Source organism: Grus americana, chromosome Z (genome assembly GCF_028858705.1).
Source record: "Grus americana isolate bGruAme1 chromosome Z, bGruAme1.mat, whole genome shotgun sequence".
Classification (NCBI taxonomy): domain Eukaryota; kingdom Metazoa; phylum Chordata; class Aves; order Gruiformes; family Gruidae; genus Grus; species Grus americana.
In genome coordinates this window covers 60,142,665-60,159,113 of record NC_072891.1, presented here as the reverse complement: position 1 = coordinate 60,159,113, position 16,449 = coordinate 60,142,665, and the positions used below count along the sequence as shown (strand labels likewise).

The 16,449-nt window shown below is 35.3% G+C and overlaps 1 protein-coding gene across 12 annotated transcripts in view; it reads right to left on the bottom strand.

Moving 5' to 3' along the window:
• PAM (peptidylglycine alpha-amidating monooxygenase) overlaps positions 1 to 16,449 on the bottom strand; it is a 150,988-nt gene that overhangs the window by 11,257 nt on the left and 123,282 nt on the right. For 6 of the 12 annotated variants that reach the window (XM_054810720.1, XM_054810716.1, XM_054810722.1 and 3 more), the window contains 5 exons: positions 12,365 to 12,670; positions 7,130 to 7,259; positions 1,716 to 1,832; positions 1,141 to 1,213; positions 392 to 605 (listed from right to left, as the gene is read on the bottom strand). In XM_054810720.1, coding sequence (XP_054666695.1) covers positions 392 to 605; positions 1,141 to 1,213; positions 1,716 to 1,832; positions 7,130 to 7,259; positions 12,365 to 12,670 — 840 coding nt within the window. The remainder of the gene's footprint in view (positions 1 to 391; positions 606 to 1,140; positions 1,214 to 1,715; positions 1,833 to 7,129; positions 7,260 to 12,364; positions 12,671 to 16,449) is intronic. The other 6 variants (XM_054810724.1, XM_054810725.1, XM_054810723.1 and 3 more) reach the window with 3 other exon arrangements.

Genomic DNA, 16,449 nt, shown 5'->3' with positions numbered 1-16,449 from the left:
ACAAAACTTAAAATAGATGTGATCATGGCATAAATCCTGTAAAAATGGTAAAGGCTTCTACTATTTGATCAAATGTTTAAGAATAAAATAAGGTATTTGTGAAAGCCGGAACATTTTCTTGATAAGATAGGACATGCCAGTACTTGTACTGAAAGTATGCTAACAAATTCCCATTTTTTTATTTTTAGTGAATATATAACTACTACAAGTAGCTGTATGAATGGAAGACAGAAAATTGGGATGCAATGACAAGGCTGAAATTCACCCAGGGCCTGGAAGGTATTTTGGTAGTAGAAATTTATAAATAAAAGGAATAGTAACATCAGCAATCTTATTGTTCATGACAAGTTTCTGATAACTGCAGTACGGATTAAGTACCAAGAGCTCCAACCTGTGCCTTCTCCCCACTGCATCACATACAATCCATTTGGAGAGAACTGAATGATTCGACTGTTACAGTAGCCATCAGAGACATAAATGTTGCCAGTGACTGGATCCACAGCCACATCTGTTGGTTGACAGAAATGACTTCTGTCACTGCCCGGTTGCAAAGCCACTCCTAAGATCAGTAAAGGTTCTTTGTCATCTGCTCCCAGTTTGAAAACCTGTTTTTTAGTCAATGGGAATAGAGAATAGGTTTGAGTTATGCAAGGTAAAATATAAGAGGGATGACTGCCTATGGAAAAATATCTATTACTGTGCATAAAATAAATTTATACACCAAACATAGCCTTAATATATTGACTATCACATCTATTACCAGTTTTTCAACAGTGTTGATTCTAGGAAATTTCTGCATAAAATATAAATTTCCTGTGATTATAGCAAACAACTTAGTTTCACGTTCCGAGTTTAAGTACATAGGAGAATTGATAAGCAAAGATGTAGCAGAAAAATCTGTTCTTTTTCAAAAGAATCGTTTTAAAACAGATACTTTTATTTATGAATACTATGTCCATGTAGCAAATTATTCAACACAACTATATTCCATGAAGGCCACAGGGGTCAATTTCTATAGGCATATTCTTAACGTTTATCTTAACAGGCCTAGATAAATAATTTATGTCAAATCTCTAGGAAAATAAAAACATTTTTTGGCAAAAATATTAATGTCCTAGGATTAAAGTTTCGAAAGCATACCTGATGGAGAGCTACATCAGTGGCCCAGTAGTTACCATTTTTATCTATACTCAAACCATGTGGTAAATAAAATCTGCAAGCAGAAATGTAGAAGAATCAAATTAAAAACATCTTTCAGGAAGAATGATGTGCATGTGAAGATTTCATTTTTTATCTACAGATCAACAAATGCTGTACATACTAAATACCTGTAGTGTTTAATGAAACATATACCTTTACAGAATAGAATTTTCTTGACAAGTGTCTCAGCTCTGAAATTCAGTTGATCTCTGGTATCTCACTCAGGTTAATATTTGGTATATTTAAAGACAATATACAATACCCAGCTCTGCATTTCTGTTAATCTGGCTGGTAGATGAAATTGTATGAACTGCTAGAAAGCAACGGTGGTAAAAATGGTAAATTACTTTTATTAGTTGTTGATTTTGTGATTTTTATTTATTTATTAATTTAAATAAACTCATAGGCTACAATCACACAATGTAATATAAAACATATGTGAAATGGGCTTGGGTCTTTCTGGAGTAAGATATACAAAAATGTTAGTTCTATTGATAAAAATAAAAATAACTTACAGACTTTTGCCCATGGAATGAAGCAGTTTTGCATTACTTGGATTTAGGACAAGAACTGTATTCTGTTCAATTGGTCCAAGTCCTCTTTGCTGATAAACAAATTTGCTGTCAAAAGAACTACACAAAAACAGTGGAATAAAAAGCCAGCATTAGAAGGTTCCACTGACAAACAATACAGATGCAACTTAAAGCTGAGACTTGTAAGTTAATTCCAGTGTAGGGTTATTGGCTTCTTTTTTTTTCTTTAAATAAGCCTTATTCCATTATTGTATGATTGTAAGTGTTATAGTGTTGGATGTCTGCATTTCCTGCACCAAATTTGGAGCACCAAATCAACACAACAACAATTAAGATAATGCTAAAGTAAGCAAGCAAAAACCCTCTTTTTTTTTCCTCTTTTCTTTGCTGTGGCAAATCAAACAATGTAGCCTAAGTAAAAATATAGCTAATCACCAGGGCATAATTGCCAGCATGTACAGGTAATATTTCACACTGTATAAGGCATTGTGTGCATGTTTGTGTTTCTTTTGTTTTTTCTCTTTTCAAACATAATTCAATATTTTGCTAGAGCTTACTACTGTAAGCTGCAGGTCTTAAGGTTCTTAGCCTTTTCAGAGTGTGCTTGCAGGAGGCCATAGGATATGATGTGTATTTCTCCCACCCCCACAACTCAATTTTCAGGGTACATGGAATATATTAACAACATTTAAACACGTCACTATTTCAGACATTAAAACCAGGATTAACTTTCCAGAAGACATTTACTAGGCATAAAAGTATCATATGCTTAACAAAGAATAAAAAACTCAGTTGTCTGTACCCCTATGGAGAAGTTGGCTATTAGTCTAACCTGTTGAAATACACATTCAGCATTTAGTGAAGGTAAATAGAGTGTAAAATATTTTGAACAAAATTTAAGTCTAAATATTAGAAAATGGTATTTAACTGTGGATGAAAAACATGTGAATACAAGACATACTTCCCCCTCCACCTTGTATTTTGAAATCCATTTGTTAATCCCAGGAGAAATACAGCTTTGATTGATGCAACTTGGTAAACAAGAACATACTTTGTAGTCACAGAGAAGACCATGAATAAAGCCATTAAAACTTTATATTGTACAGTCCTAGCAGCCTCACCTCTCCATAACATTAAATATTTGTATGTCTAGAATTTTCAATGTGGAAAAGCAACAGTGGCTTCAGATACAACCAGAAAAATTTATGACAGGATGTGTTTAAGTTTCTGCATAGGCTACGATTAAAAAAAGTATGTAGATATTGCCATTACATATGGTAACTATCTGTGACTATTTTATTTTCTGATAGAAATCAGTAAATTCTTTTCACTGTGAATGGTTAAGGACAAGGTGATAGTTATTAAAACTCTCTAAGCCCTCCTAAATTCTCTGCCATGATACTATAGGGAGACATAGGGTAAATGGTACTGGCACACTATGGCCTACTAACGTGGGCTTGTTTGACATGATGTGCTTGTTTGACCATGGTTCAGCAGGTGTTTTATTCTTTACCATTACTGACAGTAATCTTCTGTAACAAGTTCTTTTGGTTTTAAACAGTATTATTTAAAAAGGAGTCTAATACTTGTCAGGACTTGCTCTGGGTATGGATTACCACAACTGGAGAACCAACACTGGACAGACTGAGCTAATCTTATTATTAATCAGCACAGCTAATCACAGAAGAGAATCTTAGTGATGGTAGGTATTGCACAAAAAACCCCTCAGAAAACAAGATCACACAGCAGAAGAACTGACTAGCTAGACAACTTAAAAAAATGATTGGCTTTCCTTATGATGACTTTGGTTCTTTGTAACAATGCTGTGCAGACTTCTAAGTATTCCCTGCTAAAAACTCTTCTGGAAACTGAATGCTGTCAGTGTAAATAAGAGATTGCATGTTATTTCATACAAAGGAAGCCTAGTAAACTTTGAAATGAGTTTATGGGAATGATCTTCCACGCATCTTCTCCCTGTCAAACATCCTCTTCTAGGAGGAAGACTGGCATGCCACAGAATCACAGTCCCTCTTTCCTTCTCAGGGTTTGAGATTCAACTGATAAATAAGGACACAAATTATGCAGACTACTGCTAGCTTAAAAGAAGAAAGACCAAACCCCAACAAATAACATAACTGAACACCTTACTATTATATGTCATATTGCTCTGCAGCATGATTTTCTCATAGGTTCTGCAGTTTGATATCAAAGAACAACTAAAATACGCTGCATATGTCACTACTACTAATTTCAAACCCCAATGTAATTCTACAACTATGTTTCTACTTTTTAGCTGGTCACTTCACACTAATACAAACAATTTTATTGCAACATCCTTCTGGTGGGTTAGATATTAAATTTAGACAGACCACCCAATCTCATAACCCCTGGAGGCACAATGCTGAGCTCTAGTCTTGATGAGTATCAATCACCATTGTGGTACTATGCTCAGCCTAAATTAACCTGCCTAGCTTGTTAAGAATGCAGTAACAAAAATGCAGTTTATATTCTTTATTATGTCTTTTATAAATTGCATAAATAGTATAAATTTTTCATCACAAAATGCAGAATAACTCCAACTGATTCATTGCTCAGCTGGATGAATAGATGTTGGGGGTTTTTTTGAGTCTGAACAGCACATGCTGCATATTCCACAGGTTGTTCTGAAACTGAGGAGACAATGTGGTATGAGAACCTGACTTATTTAAAAGTATTTCTGGGTTTTCTTTGGGTGTGTGGGTTTTTTTTGTTGGTGGTTGTTTGGTTTTTTTTAATTATGCACAGAGGTAATGCTACAGCCACTGAAAAGCTGCTACTTTACAGGGCTTGTTATTGTATAACTGCTTTTGCGTTCTAAAGCAGTCTGAAGTTGCCCTATATAACACGCAGACCATTCATCCAGCTATATTTAGTTGAATGAGGATCCAGCTTTTACGGAATATATTAATAATGCACTTCCTAACAGCACGGATAATTTTGTTTAATTTGTTTCGATACTATGCTGGTGAAGCATTGAAACAGAGAAAATAGATTCTGGGCTTTCAGGCTTGACTGATTCATCACGTTTATGATTTGGTAAGGAATATTATACTCAATTAACTGTGTATTTGCAGCTAATTATAAACATTAACTTACAAGTCTGATAACTTCTTATGCCTCCCCATACCACAGTCATGAGTTTCAAAACCTCATTTTTTATTCCTTTTTATTTAAAAATGAGAACACATATACTCCCTTTTCAGCAAAACCTATCAAAGGGTTCCCGGACTATTTCATGTGCCCATGGTGTACCCAAAGATAAAAGGCGAAGGATGACTGGCTGAGCACGCTTCTGTGTGCTCCTTCTCTGTGCCACAAGGTATGGAACAACAGCTTAACCACAGGCGGGTTTTCCAAATACATTGTTTTAAAGTCACAATACTCTATTTAAACAGGCCTATAGAAGTTTTAGCCTATCTGATTTAAGGGTTCCTACCAACACTAGCTTTCCTATATATTGGCTAACAGTGCTCCACAAGAAGAAAAAAAAAAACCAAACACTTGTGAACAAAACCCCTCTGAAATGAATTAGGATTTCATGTGTAGTTATCTTTATGGAAGACCCATAACCAGATTCAGTAACAACAGCTCATCTTACATCTTGGTTACACATCTGGGACTGAATGCTTCTGATCATATTTACACCACCAGGCAGTTTCACTTTCTTCCAACTTCAATGCCCACATGATGGCAAATATGGCAAGGGACTGATGTACAGATGAACACTACTAATACTGAATAAATATAAGATAAAGCATTTTTCTGGGAAGTTCAATAATCACAGGTCAGAAATACCCAGAATATGAACAGTGGCTGCTGTCAAGGACAGGGCTGAGTTAAGTGAGCCTGTAGTGTTACCCAGCACAGCTGGTAGGTATGTGGATTTCCAGACTCCAGAGCACAGCTCTGATCTTGTTCTGCACCCATATCATAAGAAAGTTGAAGTTTAATCTGTCTCTCGACAAGGTTGATTCATTATGCTCACTTGCTATTTTAGGGAACATTCATTTTTTTTATTTTGTTTAAAATCTGCAGGCTCTCCAAATACTGCTTGGTCTCAAACTCCCAGTTTTGTGCTTTGGGTTGTGTGAATAACGCAGTTGCCATACACTCAAAAATGCACAATTCAGAAGTAGGAAATGAATACAACTGCCAGCCCATTTTCAAGAATTTTTTCAATTCTTTCTTCAATGACACAAAGAATGGCACTTATGTTCATGTGTAGGAGGATGGAAAAAAACCCAAATCAGTATCAGCTTTTCCTTGAAGCTTGAGTAATACAAGTTGCAGCGTGCGTCATCCTTTCAAATTTTACAGCCCACATTTGTATACACTTGAGCTGGACAGATCACTGATATAAAGCATGAGACATAAATGACTGTTTTTTTACTGAGCTAAAAATCCAATGACCTTAAAATGGTATTCTACACATAATTTGTTATTATAAGGTTGAGAAAGCTGCCCCCTCTAATTTTCAGGAATTATGTTATCTTAAAATTAATTCATCGGGAGTTGAAAAAAACCCTACTGTTTAGCCTTATATATACAGAAAGAGAACAGACGCTAAGAAGGAAGATTTTAAAAAAGTACTACATAATATTCTGTTACAGGCTAATACTATTTCCTCTGTCTGTTCTGTTACAGTTTCATAGAATGTTTTCCAAAGTGTCCATCTAAACAGTTAGACATACTATTTTAAAGCTTAAAGACATAAGGACACTGAACAAATAAAGACATTATACTTCATTTGGAATGTTCCATTCTTAAAATAATACACCTTTGAATATATTACTTTACAAACACTAGAAAAATGGCCATTATAAAGTTTGAACTTTTCTTTTTTTTGAGTGACACTAAATGTAGTATATTTTATCAAGTGAGTAGAACAAAGCCTGTTTTGAGAGAGTGCCTAATACTAGTAATACATTCAGTAGACATAAAAAAGAATGAAGACACACTGCAGCTAGCTTTGCATGTCTTAAATCCAGGTCCTAATAGTAATATACCATATTAAAACATCATTTTCCCAGGCTAATTAGTCCTGCTAAAAACATGGAGGGGCAGGGATAATTCATCTCAGTGAATATCACACTAACGTGGTTATACAGTTTAAGGACCTAATCTACTGTGTTCTTTTTCTCTAGAGACACATTCATACTGTCTAAAGGCCTAGTAACCCCATCATCTTGAAATGGTCAGTCACCACTCCCATTCTGAATCTTGCAAAGGCACTTTCAGCCAAAGAACTGAATTTTAAATGGAAAAGGAACTGTAATTTTTCTTTTCTTGAAGAGATATACAAATAGCACACACCAATCTGACCTTCTAACATGCCATTTGGCAGAGTATCTACTTACTTTTCATCCCAAACATGATCACCTCTGTGGAAGATAACTAGGTTATTTTCAGGGTCCAGAGCCAACCCAGAAACTTGACCTAGTTTGAGGTCTAACCCAGGCCACTCCACAGCCTCTTCTATGTGGAAATCTGACCAAAGAAACAAACAAAAGACAGGCATTCACATAGCATATTTGTAAATAAAACATTAGCTGGCTTTTGGTACAGACTGATGAGAATTATATGGACATTTTCTTACATGCAGTATTTCCATTAATGCATTGCAATTTAATTCCAAGCATAGTTTTATCACAGTAAAGCATGCACAAACACTGGAATCTTGCTACATATAGGATGACAGCAACTTCAGAAGTGCTTTTGGCTCCATTCTTTTCCACATTTTATAAGGATACAGGTACACAGATTAGAAGTTTTAGGAGCTCTGTGAATATTTTCTACATTGAAAGATTACAGAAATATACAACTCATACCACAAATCAGCAGGCAATTTTAAATATTAACCTATCAGTGTTTTATTAAAAAATGCATAACAAAGACTATGACTCTCTGAACTAACTACATATCAAAAGTGGTCGACTCATGACTTTTTTTCAAAAAAAGCTCTTAATACTAAAAAAAAAATACAGTGAAGGAAGAAAAACAGCAACAAGAAGCAAGTAAAACAATTCTGTGAAGTTTGCCTATGGCACTTCTTACAGCCAACACATGCGTTATATCTGGATAGTGTTCATATCCTAATCCAAATATTATTGGCATAAACAGGAAGTACGTGTCTAAATCTGATGAAAGAGATGAAGAAGGGCAGAATATCTGTCATTGTTTATGCCATAACACTGTGTTTTTAAGAATAAATACTGGATAGTTTTTGAATAACGCAAATATTTTCACACTAAATCAACAGCACAGGATTTAGCAAATGAACCACTACTAAAAAGCCAGATATTTTTTAAGTTTGTCTTAAATCATAAAACTCCTCAATTAAGGGAGACAAATTTATTTTCGACCTAAAGATTAAAATTAAAAATATAAAAAGATGTTTACTTCAATCTCTGTTTTATGTAAAAACAGACTTACACTGATTAAAGGTATGAACAGTCCAAAATTTGAAAAAGTTGTAGAGCATTGGCTATAAGGATTAATTCTCACAAATAGACTGCTTAAATGCTATTTGGAAGAGGTTGGTCTGGATTGCTTTGGCAGTATTAAGAGACAACTGAACAATATTCCACAAAACAAAAAATGTAATCACAAGAAAAATGTGACTAATTCTATTAAAAGAAAAAAAAAACACAAACAAATCCTAAAATGCCTTCTACATGTTAGGAAGTCCATCACTCCTTCCTTTCAGAAACTAATTTGTTCAGCATAATTCAGGTATTTCTAATGAGCAGACTTCATATGTGGATATGTATAGCCAAACTGAAGGTGAACAGAAAGCAGTTCATTGCAGTTAAGTAAAACTGGAGCTGTTTTACTAGTATTCAATGTGTTTGATAGCACCATGCTGTACTTTGCAACTTCTAGTTCACCAGAAGTTTCTGTATTTTGCTGTGATCCTAAAAACCGACCACTGGGGTACCATCTAGCCAGATGAAACACATATCCCCATTCACAAAGTGCCAGGGCATCAGTGCTTTGAAACGAGGCAGATCAGAGACCTTAACACACAGCATCCAAGGAGTCTGAGAGGGTTCAGTTGGAAGTGACCTTCTAATGAAAGGGAAAATGAAAAGGGAGACAATGCCCAATACCTTCAGGTCATCTGTGCAACCCAGCTGTTCTGATAAGCATACTCCCCCACTTCCATTTCACTTGGAAGAGACATAGTCTGAGGATTAAGAGCAAGGATGGGGTGGAGGGAAAACTGTTTTCTACAATCTTGGCATGGGAAAGATAAAACCAGTGCTGTAAACCTACCACAGGATAGGAGGTATCTTACCTTTGTAGTCTGAGATACCATAGCTAGAGTAAATGACTGAGAAACTCTTTCGGCTAACACAAATCTAAGACAAATCTAAGGCAGTTAGCAACTATGGTGAATCCAAGACAGTAATCAGAAACTTCTAAAACAAGAAAGTCTATTCTGTAGCAATTTTAGCTGAACACAAATTTAAAGCTAAAAGAAAAGCTGTTAAGAAAAAAAATTATACATATTCATACTTCTGTACAGTTTAGCTGGTCACAGCAGGTGCAGTACCAGGTATATTCATGGACATTAGCATTTTGAAAGGAATAAAAAGATGGAAATCTGGTGTCTGCTTCCTCACTTGCTCATCCCATATCAGTCTAAGTTACCTTGCAAAAAACTTGTGTATGTTTAATGTTACAGTGCTCCTTACCCTCTGAGCCTTTCTCAGAAAAGCTAGAAAAAAATAGAAGACTAAACATAGAAAGCCTAAATTTTGGCATATGTAAAATTCGGTCTCTCAAAAGGCAGACACTATAAAATACAAAATGTTTATACTTAAAGGACTAAAAGATTCCTTGTAGATCAAAACAATAAAATGAATGTAGAGTGAAATACAGTCTAAACACAAGAACCCCAGTCTCTATACAACCTTTAGTTTTTCTCACACTTTTCCAAAATTGTTTGTTATTGTTGTCTTTTCTTTTCCCCTTGAAAGCCTCATACTGAAAGTTCTTTCATACAAGTTTATCTTAAGGCAACTAGCTTTTTACAAAAAGTTACTTACTAAATTTAGACTTCCTTTATCTAAGATTGATTATTAATTCCCTACAAAACTAAGTGGTCCATGGAACAGTTACACACAAAACTAAAAAAATTATTTTTCCCCACTAAAATATTTTTATTAGAAAAATAAATATACAATTACAGGTTTTGTGGTAAATCAGATTTCTAAACTACATACCAGATCTTTGCTACCTTGTAATTTAGAGTAATTCATTTAATCAATAAAACTATAAATAAATACATAGATTTATAACATGCAAATCAGCCTCCAATCTCTCTAGAAGTGAAAGAATAAAGACTTACTTGTTGGCAAAACTGCAATTTACTGTCCAGAAATCCCTGGAAGCTCTTGCTAGCTTTTAACATTACAAATTTTAGTCGTGTTTACTCCCTGCCATCAAGGCAGTCATTGAAATCTTGACAAATATTTTGGACATTATAAAATAATGTCCTAAATATTTATTTATTTAAATCTATGGAGGAGTTTTAAAAACTGGAAAATTACACTGTTTGCCTCGATTAGGAGGTATCACTGTACTGGCTGTAGTGATGTTGAACAACCTGACTGAGAGTGGCCAGTCTTGGGGTAATAAGACAACAACAGTGCAGGAAGAGTAGTAATATAAAGTTATAACATTTATAACAACCTTACTTAACATATCAGTCACTTGCTATTTCAAACCAGTTACATGCTTAAAATCAGAATATTTGCAAGACAAAAAAATATTAAACTATTTTAATTCTGGTAATTTTTAAACAGTTAAACGTAATTAATTTAACAGCAACCAGAGTCTTGTCCTAAGAAATACTGAGGTTTTTTTTTAATTCAATATAGTAAAGGATTTTATGAAGGCCGCAAATTTTTTTATTAAATCAAGACAAGTTAAAACTCTTTATGTCCCACTTCTTCCTCTGAATAGGGAAATTCTGTTATGGAAGTTTCTGTTCTTCTAATATATAAATACTACCCAAACCAGAAACAAAACATTTCCTTAAAGATTTTATTGCCAGAGAAGTTCTTTTGCCAAAAGATGGCACTGACAGCTTCAGCAGTTCAGAATTTCTGTAGTTAGCAGTATCACAAACATTTAAAAAAATAAATCAATGCTAAATAAGATTATTTCATTTTTGGTTTTGTTGTAACTCAAAATTGCATCGTTTGAAAGTCCATTTACTAATTATTCCTCCACCAACAAACTCCCCCAAAATGAATACAGAGCTACTAAAGTAGCTGAGCAAATGCTTTCCGTAGTTAAAATTCATGCCATATGGTGTGCCAACTAAGCCATTTATTCAGTTCACTGACACTCCCTCCTCTGGATCAGTTAAAACAGAAAGGAAATTTCTTTTTTCCCTGCTATACATCACATGCTATTAGTCTGAACTGAACAAACTGGTTTTGCAGAAATGCCACACATACTACTCTCCCAAGCATTTCATTCCAGTGTCGCTTATGGAATTATTTATGATTTACACTTCTGTCAGCCACATAACATCCCACCTGTTTTTTGCCCCTATGCCAGGTTCTTATTCAACTGACTAGCATAACATAACATTGGCAAGTCCTCATCTTTGGTTTTCTGTTAAATACAAACCCAGAATTTTGCAGAATTTGTATACTATAACAGAATCTCACATAAGTGGAGACAATACACGTTGACATTTTTAACTGAAATAAAAATCCAATGATGAATGATGTATATTTGTGTACAACAGTACATGGAAAAATCAAGCTGGCTGGTTGCAACATAAAAGCAAGCATGTGCTGCTACAGCTTATGCATACAGATGACTTTCATGCATACATACCAGCTTCTTTTATGTTCGTCACATGCTGCATTATCTAGCTTTCCACATTAGCAAGTAAGACTAAGCACAATCAATACCACAGAGACCAAAATGCAAGTAAAACAAACACAATACATCCATGGTTTCTGCTGTCATAGAAACCTGAAGGGAATGAATTATAATCCTAGTACAATAAAACAGCCTGTCCAAGAATATTTGGATAGCCAAGCCCAATTTGAAATAAATATGCAGAAAATTTTACTTCTCAAGAATTTTTCAGGATTAACTACCACTATTTCTGAATGAGAGGAAAAAACATCCAATAAATTCTGTAAAATCTTCTATCTGACAAAGGTAATCAGAAAACTCATAAAATGCATTGATTATCCCAGTGACCATTTTATAGTAGTTACTTGTATTAAGGAAATTCTTCACTTCCTGTGACTACTATATCCTGTGTTTACCTTGTTGTAGCATAATTGATATGAAATTACTAAGTCTTGAGAATAGAAAAAATACTCTGTGTTCCAAAAAGTACTGGGATTGTAACATTGGTATACATTCTTTCTTCACACACGGAGGGGGAAAGAACCCCACCAAAATACCTCTGAAATAGAGGGATAACATTTCCATAATTAGGAAAACTGTAATGTAAAATTCTTCCAAGTATCAACTGATATTCCCTTCAGATTTTGCTAATGTGGATCACATCTCTTACATTGCATTTCATTGCATAAAATTAACCCCTAACCCACCTCCTGTATGTTCTTTTTCCCAGCTTCCCTCACCGCGTTTAGGCTGCTGTAAAGAGAAATGTCTGCTCTCTGGTGGCCTCAAGGTAGACTCTAGTCTGTGAAATTTGTGAATTCTGTCTCTGACAAGAATAGTATTGTCCCTCTCAGCATGATTTGTGATCTCTCTGGCAAGATCCTTCTTTTGGACTACATTAGCAATCTCAGCTACAAGATCTGATTCTGCCTTTTCTGTAGGGTTATGCTTATGCACATGCACAACATCTTCCCTTTCTCCTAGCAGCTTGGAAAGGAGTGAATAGATATCACCTGTACAGAAAAGAGAAAAGATAAGAGGAAAGGAGGGAAAAACCAATTATAACAGATCATGTAGTTTTAGAAAGCTTCAGCAAAGTATAATGTAACAAAGTTATTCAAACAGTCATTTTCAAAAGTAGTATAAGAGGGAACTGTTTCAGCCTCGGGAACTGAATGAGCCAAGTCTCTAGTATGAAAAGATAATGTCAAATTTTTATCAACTTTAATTTACATACAAATGTCCACTTTTACCTGACACTGTGGCATAAAAAATTATCACCTCTGCACAGATGTTCTTAGGAATAACAAAAAAAAAAAAAAAAAAAAAAAGTGTGCAAACTTCAGAAAAAGGATATTTATGAAGGAATTATCTGGATTTGCCAGGCTACTGAAGCTTATTCTTTTTTTTATAAAACAAAGAGATAAAAATTCTACAGTTTTATCCATTTGTTTACTTATAAAGACCAAAATAGACAGCCATGTTGCATTTCAAAATATCTTTGAAATCTATCATTGCATAAGCAGCTTAGGCTGTCAGAAAACAAACTTTCCCATTGCAAACAGATTTCATAGACCATACTGTAGAAAGAAGACACACTAGTAAAATAGAGTGATCCATTAAATTTTCATTTATTAATTCAGTCTGGGTCCTGTCCCTCCTCTTCCTCCAAACAGTAACACCTCTTAGTCACAGTATCATCTGGCAATGCAGGGAACAGTATTTTCTGAAGTTCCTTGCTAGCAATGCAGTTATGACTATAGCTTTCTTAGACACCAACAAGCATTTCAATAAATTCCACCATAGCTCAAAGCAATCAATCAAAAATTAGGTATGCAAATTCCAGAACTGCAAGTTTCTTCACAAATTATTCAAACCATCCAAACAGGTTTTGATGAAGTCAGTGTTAAATTCTTTTTGCAGGATTAAATAAAGTGATGACATGATGACAAGTATATCCCTCTCCTGGGATTCTCTGCTAACCAGCAGGTACCCCACTTAGAATTTATTAACCAAACATCTTGGCTGCATGAAACTATTATAGCTATGTTAATATCCTGTTTTCAGCTAGGATTAAGTTAATTTTTACCAGAAGCTGGGATGAGACACAGCCAGGACAGGTGACCCAAACTAGCCAAAGGGGTATTCCATACCATGTGACATCATGCTCAGCATATAAAGGGGGCTGGCCGGGGAGGAGTGGCAGCTCGGTGACAGGCTGAGTCTCCGGTGGGTGAGCAAATTGCATTGTGTATCACCCGCTTTGTGTATTCTGTTCTAAGTACTGTTGTAGTTGTTTCTCTCTCCCTTTGCTGTCCCAGTAAACTGTCCTTATGCCAACCCACGAGTTTTACCTTTGTCTTCCCATTCTCCTCCCCATCTCACTGGGGTGGGAGAGCAGGGGAGCGGGGTCAGTGAGCTGCTGCGTGCTGCTCAGCTGCCAGCTGAGGCTGAACCATGACAGTTAAATACAACTGCACCATTTGTATGGAAAGAGACATCCAATATGCTTTAATGCAAGTAAGGTATACTTCTATTTCATTTTAAGTACAAATAACTCATAACAGAATTTGTACTATTTTATGACAGGCTACGACATTTTTTAGAAAAGCAAAACTATAACTAATGAAGCTTTCACCAAAAAACCCAACATTCAGAACCAGAAACCATCATTTGCAGCCTGGGATAGAGGAAAACAAGTCTTTTGGAAATGACGCTAAGAGGATCTGTCATATTTATAAACAGCCCTAGTTCAATGATTTTGCATAGGATTCCATCCCTTGCCCTTGGAAATGAAATATCCCAGATGAAATCTTCTGTCAGAAAATAATTGCTGAAGTAACAGGGCCAATTTCAATGAAATGAACAAAGCAAATTAGATAAGAGAGAAAATTGTTGAGCTATATAACAAATAGGAATTATTTGCTTCAAATGCAATTGTGAAGCTAGAATGCTTCATAATCCTAATACGGTCATTCAACTAGTCCAATGACTGATTCAGAACAAATCCAAATATTCAAAAAATGATATAATAGTAGTTTTGGATACAAACCATATTTATTCTGAGAAAGGTTTATAATTAAATTAATAAGGTTCAGTACTCTCTACTTAAAGCATCCAGGAATTGGTGCTGATGTAGAAACACACCTAGAATTTCCTCCATTTAGGAAACACTCAGTATTAAAATACTCTCTATTGGCTTACACTATATTTTTGCACCATTTAAAAAATTAAACAAAGTTCATATGTACAAATGTTTTGGTTTTATCCATGGCTGGATCCCCACAGATGAGCAAAGCTCACTGACTTCTCTATATGCAGTCATTTCCAATGGAGAGGTGTGAATGGTAAAAATAGTGTTCTGCCTAAGGTAACTGAAAAGTCTCCTTAAACCAGCAAGCCTGGTGCTATTTTAAACTGCAGACCTTTTTAAAGCAACGTTAGCGATCTTTGCCCAGTTCACTCTTTCCTAGTTCTGTACCAACAGTCTGATCAATTTACTTGTAATTCTTGGTCACAAAAAGAACAGCAACATGCTACAGTTTATATAAAGGTTTCAGATCCCTAACTCACAACTCATATGCTCTTTCTATTTGAACAATGAAGTTTGTCACCTTCCTGCTTCAGCCAGACACGTTGTATTCTACCTCTGTTATGCAATGGTTGCCACAGAATATTTAACTCACTCTCTAAAATAGATATTGCTTGTTGATTTAAACAAACAAACAACAAACAAACAAATGTTTCGGTTTACCTGTCTGAAATTAGCGTCTCTTACTACAAAAGAAACTGCTAAGAGATAGGACCCAGTGGAGGACAAGAAGAAAAGAGACCAGGGGAATCCACCTTAAAAACAAAAAAAACCACCCAGGGAACACTTTTTAGGACAAGACGCTTTCATAGAAAATTCCAGTGTTTTTATGGGAGCTATTAATCAGAGACTCAACTCCAAGTAGGTTGATCAGTTCTGGTTTTCTCCTAGCACTGAGCCTATGACCACAAGATATATGAGGAACTTTCAAACACTGGAGTACTGAGTAAGGTGGTTTGAGTATGTCAGTGGCTATAGATGAGATATTTTCCACGTTGAGTTTGTCCTATTAGTGCTTTCATTAAGCAGGGGTATTGTAACCACAACAGTTAAGAATATTTAGGAACTGTCTGAATGTATGAAAAAAGGTGTGCCTCAGAGAGTGAAAGTGGTCTGAAGTGTAGCTGCTCTGAAACTGTGATCTGTACCTTAAGTAAATGTGTTTGAGAAAATGAATATGAAATCTCTACACCTTAAGTTCAAAAGACATCCACGACGCCAACATATCCACCCAGCATCTCCATATGTTTGGCATAAACAGCAGGCTGAAGTCTCCCTTCAATTTCTTGGCATCTTGACACAATTCAGACTATTTACAAAGCAGAAGAGATGTGTGCAGATATGAAAGGGAAGAACTGAAATTTTCTGATTACTCAATGTATGCAACTGTTCTCTAAACTCCACACATTGAATGGAGGTCCCATATTATTTGGGACCAACTTTTTTGTGATTCCTAGGCAGATTCCAATAAATTTATAAGCAGCATATTTTTAAGAAATAGTTCTGAATTCACTACAGGTAACAAGTAAAGAGTAGACTCATGTTGTTTCTGATTAACAGTTGCTCTCTGCAAAGCGATATCCAGCAAACACCAAGGCACAAGCTCCTGTTGCTGCTTTACAGATGTTTTGTACCAGCTGGAACAGTTGTAGGATGTTGCTTGCCTGAAGATAGTCAGTGGGAAAGGAACAGAAGCACCAT